Source organism: Pelophylax lessonae, assembly GCF_965119305.1.
Source record: "Pelophylax lessonae genome assembly, chromosome: 10".
NCBI lineage: Eukaryota > Metazoa > Chordata > Amphibia > Anura > Ranidae > Pelophylax > Pelophylax lessonae.
This window is the reverse complement of record NC_138777.1, coordinates 217,576,572-217,589,053: the sequence shown is the minus strand read 5'-3', so window position 1 is coordinate 217,589,053 and position 12,482 is coordinate 217,576,572. Positions and strand designations below refer to the sequence as shown.

The 12,482-nt window shown below is 43.8% G+C and overlaps 1 protein-coding gene across 1 annotated transcript in view; it reads left to right on the top strand.

The window, feature by feature from the left end:
- GPT2 (glutamic--pyruvic transaminase 2) overlaps positions 1–12,482 on the top strand; it is a gene marked incomplete at its 5' end in the record, with an annotated part of 62,635 nt that overhangs the window by 20,134 nt on the left and 30,019 nt on the right. The window contains 2 exons of the mRNA XM_082269948.1: positions 8,535–8,624; positions 11,855–11,963. Coding sequence (XP_082126074.1) covers positions 8,535–8,624; positions 11,855–11,963 — 199 coding nt within the window. The remainder of the gene's footprint in view (positions 1–8,534; positions 8,625–11,854; positions 11,964–12,482) is intronic.

The window sequence follows — 12,482 nt, the reverse complement described above, 5'->3', positions numbered from 1 at the left end:
TTGCGTGTTACCATTATTTAACCTCTTGCCAATCACCCCACCCCCACGTACATTTACTGCGGGGGCGACTGCTCCTGTGCGCAGAATCACGTACAGATGAGTGACTCTGCAGGTCTGGGGGCGCATGCATGCTTGCCGTCCGCCACCCGCTTCCACTGTGATTGGACACAGCGGGAGCCAATCAACAGGTCATTGCATAAACAAGCAAAAAAAAAGTTCCTAGGGCAGTGATAGCTAACCTTGGCACCCCAGATGTTTCAGAACTACATTTCCCATGATGCTCCACTACACTGCAGGGTGCATGATCATCATGGGAAATGTAGTTCCAAAACATCTGGGGTGCCAAGGTTCACCATCACTGTCCTAGGGAGTGCTTGCTAACTGTGTGGGGGAGATGCTTGTACTGTGGTAAGGCAGAGATCCGTGTTCCTGCTTAGCCTTAACACAAGATCAATGCCTTCCCTTGTCATATAACAGCAATCTGCCATTCTGTGACAATGGAAGGCATTGATCTTGTGTTAAGGTTAAGCAGGAACATGGATCTCTGCCTTCCCACAGTACAAGCATCTCCTCCACTCCAGTGTTTATTTCGTCGACTTAAACCGACTAAAACGTTTTCGTCGACTAAATTAACACAATTTTAGTTGTCTAAAATACGACTAAAACAATTCAGATGACTAAAATACGACTAAAATTAAAATGGCATTTTAGTCTTAAGCCTAAAATACGACTTAGGCCCCTTTCACACTAGTGCGACTTGTCCTGCGATTTTGGACCGCAAAATCGCATGACAAGTCGTTTTCCATTATTTTCAATGAGCCCCATTCATATCAGTGCGTTTTTGAAGTCGCACCGACTTCAAAGTAGTTCCTGCACTACTTTGCCAGGATTTGATTGCGTTTTGAGCCATAGCCATTGCTTTCAAAGTCGTGTCAAAATCGTGCCGTAAAATCCTGTCGCATAAGTGTGAAAGGGGCCTAAAACTAAAATGGCATTTTAGTCAAAAGACTATAAAACTAAATCGAAATTTGCTGCCAAAATTAACACTGGTGCATGCTCAAAGCTTAATACCATTAATAATAACATATTAGATTTTTCACTCCAGGACCAGCAGTAGTATATAATGAGTTTGGAAATTGTAGAGAACTGCTTAAATAATGCATTACAAATTACACCCATTCGATTATAGATGACTAAAATGAGTTATAGTCGACTAAAATATACTGGAGTTTTAGTCGACTAAATACGACTAAAACTAAAACACTTGCAGAAGACTAAAATGGGACTAAAACTAAAATGCCATTTTAGTCCTAAGACTAAAACTAAATTGAAATTTGCTGCCAAAATTAACACTGCTCCACACAGTTAGCAAACACTCCCTAGGAACACATTGAACCCTTTGATTGCCCCTGATGTTCACCCCTTCCCTGTCAGTGTCATTAGTACAGTGATAGTACTAAGTGCCGATCACTGCATTACTGTCACTGGTTTAAGTGCAGGGCCGGATTAAGAGCATCATGGGCTTGGTGCTGAGGATTTTGAAGGGCCTTAAGGGCCGTGCCTTGGCATGCACCCAGAGGAGGAAGGGTGCAGCCATGCATGCCTAATTCAACATGGGATGCTGTCTCTGAAGCCCATAAACACATCCATGCATCGCCAACTGTCCCTCCTTGTCCGGCCTTCGTGCTGTGTGGGGAGGTTCTGAGGGAGCTGCCTGGGGAAGCGAGCATAGAAGCCAGACTTCTGTGTTTACAAGTGACAGAAGAGCGGTAACAGTGAATATGGCCAACCCGGGGCCTATATAAAGGTAAGGGCCTGGAGCTGCAGCTCCAATAGCCCCTACGTTAATCTGGCCCTGTTTAAGTGTAAGTGTCTGATTTATCCGCCACAATATCGCAGTCCTGCTTTAAGTCACTGATCTCCGCCATTACTAGTAAAAATAAATAAAAGTTTCATAAATATATCCCCTAGTTTTGTAGACGCGATAACTTTTGCGTAAACCAATCAAAATACGCTTATTGGGATTTTTTTTTTTTTTTTTTTTTTTACAAATAAAAATGGGGCAGAATACATAGTGGCCTAAATTGATGAAGAAACTGGATTTTTTTTTTTTTTTGTATGTTTTATAGCAGAAGTAAAAAATATTGTATATTTATTTTTTTTCCTTTTTTTTTTTTTTCAAAATTGTCAGTCTTTTTTTTTTTTTGTTCAAAGCGCAAAAAAAAAAAAAACGCAGAGGTGATCGTATACCACCAAAAGAAAGCTACATTTGTGGGGGGAAAAAAGGACATGCATATTATTTGGGTACAGCAACGCACGACTGCTCAAATTGTCAGTTAAAGTAATGTTTGCCGTATCGCAATAAAATGGCCTGGTCATGAAGGGGGGGGGGGGGGGTGGTAAACCTTCCGGAGCTGAAGCAAATAATAAATCCCATTGTTGGAACATACGCACATCATTTTGATATTTAATAGACGGCTTCCTGTATCTGCAGAAATGAATGGTGTGATGTCTTTTTTTCTTTTTTTGATTACAAACTTTTATTAAAATAAAAATAATTTGTAATACAAAGATCGTATAGTGTGATACAAAAATTTACAAGATTTGAAACATTTCAAATAATAAGAAAAACATCATATGTACAATGTAATGTAAAAAAAAATAAGCAATGGTCGTACATGTTATATCATTAGGTTATAATGAATATATCAATTTGTTATCCTCTTCCCGACCAGCCGCCGCAGATATAACTGCGGCAGGCTGGCTTCCACAGGCAAATCACCGTACATGTACGACGCTCGCTCTGGGGAGGCTAGGGGGCGAGCGCGCGCCGCCGGTGGCGCGCTCCTGCCCCCTGCTCGTCAGCGGGGGGAAGCCAGTGCATGTGTCAGGCGGCTCCGATTGCCGCCTGACATCCGTGATCGTTCCCCCGCTGAGAGAGAGAAGAACGGACGGCTGATGTAAACACAGCCGACCGTTCTTCTCTCTAGAATGATCACAGAGCGCCTGTGATCCTTCTATATAGGATCCCATGTCTCTATGGTCATCTCACAAGCCCAACCCCCCCCCCCCCCACAGTTAGAATCACTCCCCTAGGCTTACATTTAACCCCTTGATCACCAATAGTATTAACCCCTTCCCTGCCAGTGTCATTATTACAGTAACAGTGCATATTTTTAGCACTGATTACTGTAGTAATGTCACTGGTCCCCCCCAAAAGTGTCAAAAATGTCAGTTAGGGGTCCAATCTGTCTGCCGCAATGTCGCAGTCCCGCAAAAAAATCACAGATCGCCGCCATTACTAGTAAAAAAAAAAAAAAAAACGACATAAATCTTTCCCGTAGTTTGTAGACGCAATAACTTTTGCGCAAACCAATCAAAGTACCCTTGTTGATTTTTTTTTTTTTTTTTTACCAAAAATATGAAGCGGAAAACAAATTGGCCTAAAATGTTTTAAAAAAAATGTGATTTTTTCAATTTTTTTTTCAGAATGTCATATAAAAGAATGTGAAAAATATTGTGTTTTTTTTTTTTTTTTTTCAAAATTGTCGCTCTTTTATAAAAATTGCAGAGGTGATCAAATGCCACCAAAAGAAAGCTCTGTTTGTGGGGAAAAAAAACACGTAAATTTCGTATGTAGCAGAAAACAAATTGGCCTAAAATGTTAAAAAAAAATTTGATTTTTAAATTTTTTTTTTTTTTTTTTTGAGAATGTCATAAAAGAATGTGAAAAATATTGTTTTTTTTTTTTTTTTTCAAAATTGCCGCTCTTTTTTTGTTTATAGCGCAAAAAGTAAAAATCGCACAGGTGATCAAATACCACCAAAAAAAAAGCGCTATTTGTGGGGAAAAAAACACGTAAATTTCGTATGTAGCAGAAAACAAATTGGCCTAAAATGTTAAAAAAAAATTTGATTTTTAAATTTTTTTTTTTTTTTTTTGAGAATGTCATAAAAGAATGTGAAAAATATTGTTTTTTTTTTTTTTTTTCAAAATTGCCGCTCTTTTTTTGTTTATAGCGCAAAAAGTAAAAATCGCACAGGTGATCAAATACCACCAAAAAAAAAGCGCTATTTGTGGGGAAAAAAACACGTAAATTTCGTATGTAGCAGAAAACAAATTGGCCTAAAATGTTAAAAAATTTAGATTTTTACTTTTATATGACATTCTCAAAAAAAAAAAGTAAAAATCAAAATTTTTTAACATTTTAGGCCAATTTGGTTTCTGCTACATACGAAATTTACGTTCTTATTTTTCCCCACAAATGGAGTTTTCTTTTGGTGGTATTTAATTTTTTGCGCTATAAACAAAAAAAGAGCGACAGTTTTGAAAAAAAAAAACACAATATTTTTCACATTCTTTTATATGACATTCTCAAAAAAAAAAAAGAATGTGAAAAATATTGTTTTTTTTTTTTTTTTTTTTCAAAACTGTCGCTCTTTTTTTGTTTATAGCGCAAAAAATAAAAATCGCACAGGTGATTAAGAAAACTCCATTTGTGGGGAAAAAAAATAACGTAAATTTAGTTTGGGAACAGCGCCGCACGACCGCGCAATTGTCCGTTAAAGTAACGCAGTGCCAAATCGCAAAATACGGCCTGGTCATTAAGGGGGCAAATCCTTCCAGGGGTAAAGTGGATATAGAAGGTCTTTTTATTTATTATTCTTACTATACAATTGTTGATCCTCTGAGATTTGTTCTAATGTGAGGGAACTGATACAAAACATTCAACACTGGGAGGAGGGTGATTGAAAATATGCTGAAGGAAGAACTTGGAAAGAGATCTGGATATAATGGTGTCATATCTGGGGGGGGGGGGATCAACAATAGGGACATTGTACTTGATTCAGTTGCCATGGTAACCCCCGAGCCTGCGACCTAGCAGTGTAGCTGATACCGGATGCACGCGCAAATTGTCTCTGCACCAGCAGCGTGAGGGCGGCAGCAGTTATATATGGAATCCTGACACATTTTATGTCTATTATTAAAATGAACTGCATAGCATTTAACGATTTCTATTGCATTATTTAACCACTTGCTGACCGGGCTTTTTCTGGCACTTTCTGTTTACAAGTTTAAATCAGTATTTCTCTTTCGTTCATTGATGGACACAGCTCCTGGTATTCCTAACCATTGGGTTATACTGCCCCCTACAGGAGTAAGACACTAGGCAGGAAAAGGATTCTAGGCAGAAAATGACAGCGGTGTATCCAAATAAATACTTCTACAATCCTTCAAAGTGCTTAACCACTTCCCGCCCGCCCTATAGCAGATTGACGGCGGGAATGTGGCTGTATTATCCTGACCGGACGCCATATGACGGCGGCAGTGCGGCGATCGGTGATGAGAGGTGTCAGCCTGACACCCTGCATCTCCGATCTCGGTAAAGAGCCTCTGACGTAGGCTCTTTACCATGTGACCAGCCGTGTCCAATCACGGCTGGTCATAGTAAACAGGAACAGCCGTTGAACGGCTTTCCTTAGTTCGTGCCTGACAGGCACGATTAAAGGAGCGCCGAACGGCGGCTCCCCTGACAGGGGGGGGGGGGGTCGGCACTGGTAATCAGATCCATTGATTAACAGTGCAGACCCTCGGGGGGGTGCCACTAAAACCACCAGGGATGCCCACCCATGACCCCAGGGATGCCCACCTATGACCCCAGGGATGCCCACTATGGCAATCAGGGCTCAGGGAGCCCCCCATTGCCCTCCCCATCAGTGCTGCCCGCCAGTGCCCTCCCTATCAGTGCTGCCCACTAGTGCCCATCATTGCCATCTTTCAGTGTCGCCCACCAGTGCCCATTATTGCCCACCAGTGCCGCCTATTAGTGCCCATCAGTGCCGCCTATCAGTGAGCATTAGTGCCCATCAGTGCCGCCTATCAGTGCCCAGCACTGCCGCCTATCAGTGCCCACCAATGCTGCATATCTGTGCCACCAATCAGTGCCACATATCAGTGCCGCCCCATCAGTGCCACTCCATCAGTGCTCATCAGTGCAGGAGAAAACTTATTTATTTACAAAATTGTATAACATAAACAAAAAACTTTTTTTTTTTTTTTTCAAACGTTTCGGGCTTTTTTTATTTGTTTAGCAAAAAGGAAAAAACCCAGAGGTGATCAAATACCAACAAAAGAAAGCTCTATTTGTGGGGGGAAAATTACATAAATTTGGTGTAGGTACAGTGTTGCATGACCGCGCAATTGTCATTCAAAATGCAACAGCGCTAAAAGGGGAAAATTGGCCTGGGCAGGAAGGGGGTGAAAGTGCCCGGTATTGAAATGGTTAAAGGGTAACTCCACTTTTTTGATCTTTCGCTTTAAAAAAAAAAAAAAAATGTCATTTTCTTGCAGCCTGGACCATAAGTGATGTCATTGATTCATCCCGTTCCTCCAATGCCAAAGAGGCGTTCAAAGAGTGTTAACTCTTTGATCGCCTATGGGAGCAGCTGGACGCACCGACAGATCGTTTCTCAGGCAAACCAAAGAAAACGATAAGCCAAAGAAACTCCACGGGGAGGAGGGGGTGTCCCCTCTTGGCCCTTTCGGAAACTGTTCCAGCGACTTATGAAACACTTGGACCGGTTTCATGAGTAAGCCTCTGCAATAAACTTGCCGACTGCAATAAACGGTACCGGGGTTATGGCTGATATCTTCAACCATAATCGTAGTAAGCCACTTAAAAAGCGCAATGTGTGTGTGTGTATGTGTGTGTGTATATGTATATTTATATATATATATATATATATATATATATATATTATACGTATTGCGGTCGGCAAGTGGTTAATGTATATGGTGTATTCTGAAATTTAAAAATTTAGGGGTTAGTTCACCTTTGCCAAAAAAACTGCCTATTGCAGATAAGGGATGTCTGTAGATAAAAACAAACTCTGCAGCTTTGACCAGACTTGGGTGAGGCCCTTGCTATAGGTGTAGACCATTTATGGACCTCCTGAAGCCTGACTGGAAACACTCCCAGGACCTTTGCTATGAGAAGCCTAGTTATTACTGTTCACCTCACATAATCACTCTCAAATGCTGAGCTCAGGTCTACTATGTCAGGTGTGATTGAGCGCATATCAGGGGGGTTTGAATCGAAAAGGGCTCGTTTACACTTTCTTCAAAATGTGGCATTGGACACGCTTTTTTAGAGCACCTTGAATGCCTATTAAAGCTCCTGTCACTAAATAAAATGTTGACTTTACAGTCCTGTTCACACTGTTGTGTTTGCTATCCTTTGCTTCACTTTGCTTTCTTGGTGCTTCAAACCGTCTCCAAAGCCTCCATAGAAGTCTATGACAAAGCTCGCTTGCAGCACCTGAAGCTTTTGAGAGGCTTTTATTCGGCATTACCTTCACTTTATTTTTTAAGCATTTGCTGGTATGAGATATCCCAGGATGCACTGGGAAACCAACAAGCGAACCGGAAAGACTTCATCAGCAGTCACTCCTGGTTCATGTGTATATATTCTGAAAGTGTCTGGTGCAAATGTCACATTTGGTTTGCAGCGGGAAGCAGGAGGAAAGTGAACAGGGTCAAGACCAGAGAGGAGCAACTAGCAGACGACACATGGAAACGCTATAGAAGAAAGTAAGCAGGGGTGGAGAGAGAGGATGGATTGGCAGAGGATCAGCAGAGCTGTGGGAGTGGAGCGGGGAAAACTAGCAGATGTCACATGTGGTGAGCAGCATGGGAGCAATATGGTGAGCGGGGACCAGTCTGAGAGGAGGATCAGCAAATCATAGGATCAACAGACCTGGGGGTTTTAAGGAGCAGGGGATCTGCAGAATGACGGTGCTGATGAGCAGGGGATCTGCTGAACGAGAGTGCTGATGAGCGGGGGCTCTACTGAACGAGGGTGCTGATGAGCGGGGGATCTGCTGAACGAGGGTGCTGATGAGCGGGGGATCTGCTGAACGAGGGTGCTGATGAGCGGGGGATCTGCTGAGCGAGGGTGCTGATGAGCAGGGGATCTGCTGAGCGAGGGTGCTGATGAGCGGGGGATCTGCTGAGCGAGGGTGCTGATGAGCGGGGGATCTGCTGAGCGAGGGTGCTGATGAGCGGGGGATCTGCTGAGCGAGGGTGCTGATGAGCGGGGGATCTGCTGAGCGAGGGTGCTGATGAGCGGGGGATCTGCTGAGCGAGGGTGATGATGAGCGGGGGATCTGCTGAACAAACCGGGGCGGAAAGAGCCGCAGCACACAGATGACATTACTGCTACCCAGAATTATTACACAGATTGCCACAACAGCAGGCCTGGCCTTAATGACCACCCCCACTAGCGCATTTCCCCTCAATAGGGCTTTGTTCTAGAGATGAGTACGAAGCCCTAATGGGTAAAACGCATTAGAAAGACAGTCCTTAAGGTGCAAGTTGCTGTTGTGGCCATCTGTGCAATAATCCTGGATTGCAGTGATGTCATCAGTGCGTGGCGGCTTATTCTTTCCTTCCAATAATTTCAATATTTCACAATTGTTTAATTCTCTTTCCTTATGTTTTGGGCCTCTGACTTTTATTGTTCATTTTTCCTATAGGGGATTAAGAAACCTTTCGATGAGGTCATAAAAGCCAACATTGGTGATGCCCATGCTATGGGACAGCAACCAATCACATTTCTGCGACAGGTAACCAATACAGTCTTTCTTCTGTCAATAGCATCACATGAATAATTTGCTTTCTAGGAATGTTTATTTTTCTGGTAAAGGGGCCATCCACCCAAAAACTGTGGCAATTGGAAGGTGAATCACCTATTTTTAATATCTTCTTATAACTGCACTCCTGGTATGATTGCTGAATTTGAAGAGTAGACCCCCTTGAAATGAGAACAAAGTGAACAGAACTGAGAACTCCTATAGTGCACACAGATCAAAATGACCTTATAGCTGCATAGTGTATACCCACCCATGGAATCCTGTATGTTAAGTATGCCCACAGAGCTGCAACAACCCCCTGCATAGCACCGCAATCGGCTGCAGTAACCTCCTTGCGTAGCACCATGATCAGCTGCAATAACCCCCTGCACAGCATCGCAATCAGCTGCAATAACTCACTTCGATCAGCTGCAATAACCCCCTGCACGTCACCGCGGCCAGTTGCAGTAACCCCCTGCACGTCACCGCGGCCAGTTGCAATAACCCCCTGCACATCACCACGGCCAGTTGCAATAACCCCCTGCACATCACCACGGCCAGTTGCAATAACCCCCTGCACATCACCGTGGCCAGTTGCACTAACTCCTTGCACATCGCCGCGGCCAGCTGCAAAAAAACCCTGCACAGCACCATGGCAAGCTGCAATAACCCCCTGCACAGCAATGCGATCTGCTGCAATAACCCCCCTGGGCAACACTGCGATCAGCTGCAATAACCCCCTGCCCAGCATCGCAGTCAGTTGCAATAATCCACTGCGCAGCATCACAATCAACTGCAGCAACCCCCCTCTGCACAGCACCACAATTAGCTGCAATAACCGCTCTGCACATCACCGCGATCAGCTGCAATAACCCCCTGCACAGCACCGTGGCAAGCTGCAATGACCTCCTGCACAGTATCATGGCAAGCTGCCATAACTCCATGCGCAGCACCGCAATCAGCAGAAATAACCCTCCTGCGCAGCAACGCAATGTGCTGCAATAACCCCCCTGGGCTGCCCTGCAATCGGCTGCAACAACCCCCTGCCCAGCATGGCAGTCAGTTGCAATAACCCCCTTCCCAGCACTGTGATCTGCTGCAACAACCCCCCTGCACAGCATCATGGTTAGCTGCAATATCCCCCTGCGCAGCACCACGATCAGCTGCAACAACCCCCCTGCACAGCACCATGGTTAGCTACAATAAACCCCTGCACATCCTGAAATTTCAAATATGATGGCAAATACACGCCTTCCTTCCCATCCCTGCAATGCAGTGTCAGAATGACCTATTACTAGACTGAGCACTGTTCTGGGAAAGGGGGAGTTGACAGGTTGATCACGTGCAAATACTTACTTTGACAAAAGTCGATATTTGCTTAGCATCTTTGGAATGGTCACTGGCACAATTAAGGGCAACAGGGTGGCACACTAGAAGTACTGTGCGACTTTAGAGGGTTTATACCCTCTAACTGCTAGGTCACTTTGCTTTGCCTAACTGGTGCTTCAGGCAAATAGATGTCCGCCTAGTTTTAACGTGTCCGTAAATTGTTCAACCCGTCAGGATCTTTAGATATAAATATCAGGTTTGGAATGATCCATTAACAAAGAAATGGGCCCCTGCCCCCATCTATAACTGGCCTTCACAGCAAGGAGCACATGGAAGGGCAAACGCATGAAAGACAAAACCAGATAAAATTCCCCGCTCAATTCATCAACCAGTCTGCTTACCAACCCAATAAACTTGTCTAAGCAGTATGTGTTAAAAACAGGGGTTTAGTTAGCACACATTAGCAAATGCATGCGTAAGCTGCAAGGCCCCTTCACGGCACCCTGTATTCAATTTATGAGAGACTCCACAGTGGAAGCACATGCATTCTAATGGATGGATAAGGGGCAGGTGGGCACGGAGGTAGCCCAGTCCTCCTTAACCACTTAAGCCCCGGAAGATTTTACCCCCTTCCTGACCAGGGCCTATTTTGCGATTCGGCACTGCGTGACTTTAACGGACAATTGCGCGGTCGTGCAACGCTGTACCTAAACGAATTTGGCATCCTTTTTTTCCCCACAAACAGAGCTTTCTTTTGGTGGTATTTGATCACCTGTGCGATTTTTTGATCATGCGCTATAAACAAAAAAAGAGCGTCAATTTTGCAAAAATAACAATATTTTTCACATATTTTTTTATATGAAATTCCCCAAAAAAAATATAAAAATCAAAATTTTTTAACATTTTAGGCCAATTTTTATTTTTTTACCATATGTTTGGTAAAAAAAAATCGCAAAAAGCTTATTTTGATTGGTTTGCGCAAAAGTTATTGCATTTACTAACAAAGGAAAGATTTTTGTCATGTTTGTTGTTTTTTTTTTTTAACGCGTAATGGCGGCGATCTGTGATTTTTTTTTTTTTTTGCGGGACTGCGACACTGCGGGACTGCGACTGGGACGGACAGATCGGACCCTTGACTGACATTTTTGACACTTTTGGGGTTACCAGTGACATTTCTACAGTAATCAGTGCTATACATATGCACTGTTACTGTAAAAATGACACTGGCAGTGAAGGAGTTAACTGTATTGGAGAGGGAGGAGTTAAGTGTGTCCTAGGGGCGTGTTTCTAACTGTGATTGGCTGTGGCTTGTTGTGTAAGAACAGTGATCAACAGTCCTACATAGTAGAACCGTTTGATCACCATTCTTACACAGGGAGAACTGACAGGCGGCTTTGTTTACATTAGCCGCCTGCCTTTCTCACGCTGTCACGGACGATCGCGAGTGCCCGGCGGACATCGGGTCCGCCGGGCACACGCGCGGGGGGGGGGGGGTCCGTGACCGAGCGGGAGCGCGCATCCGGCGGCGCGCGTTTGCTCCCAAAACCCTTACAGGCTAGCGATGTAGCCCTACGTCGCTCTGCCTGTGAGGGGCTGACTGTCGACGTAAATAGTCGTGCGGCAGTCGGCAAGTGGTTAAAGGCGCAGGGGCACCATGGACACCCAGCAAATAGCACAATGGCAGCAAAGGTGTCCAGTGTGTCCTTCAACAATATTTACACCAGTAACAAAGAAATGGCCCCTGCCCCATTTATAACTAGAATGAGCAATTACCTTGTTAACATTAGATGAAGCTCTGCAGTCCCCCTCCTTTTTTTTTTTGTGTCATGGTTATTGTCCTTCCATGGCCTTCCAATAAATAAATAACCAGGTATTGCTTATGCTGCTGTTTGCAGGTGGTAGCACTGTGCACCTATCCTGATCTCCTGGATAGCCCGCGTTTCCCAGCAGATGCCAAGAGCAGAGCCAGCAGAATCCTGCAGTCATGTGGAGGATACAGCCTTGGTGAGATGCAGTAATCGATAAGCCTTAGTATTCAGACTAAACTACCTTGTTTAAAAATATATTGAATGTTGTCAGACGGAATAAAATCTCATTTAGAGCTCCGCAGAGAAGGAAGACATAAATCATCGGACGTTTGGGCCTGCGTGCCAGTCACTAAAATCCTCTGACTTGGCTCAGCCTGCAGCCTCTGTATAGCAACAGCATGTCAATGAAGAGATGCAAAGAGGAAATTGTTCATATTTATCTTACCTAGATAATGGGTAATAAATTGGAACTGAACTCTCTCAGTCAACATGAACTATTATTTATACTGCTGCTAGCATTAGTACATAGATAGAAAGGTATATTATATTTGTTTTAACCACTTGAAGACCAGGCCTATTTCTGACATTTGTTGCCTAGAAGTTAAAATCCGTATTCCTCTATCATCCATTGACAGACGCAGCCTCGTCTTCATGAACTGTATGGGTTTTGCTGCCACCTGCAGGAGTAGTCTAGGCACTACAACAGTACAAAGTT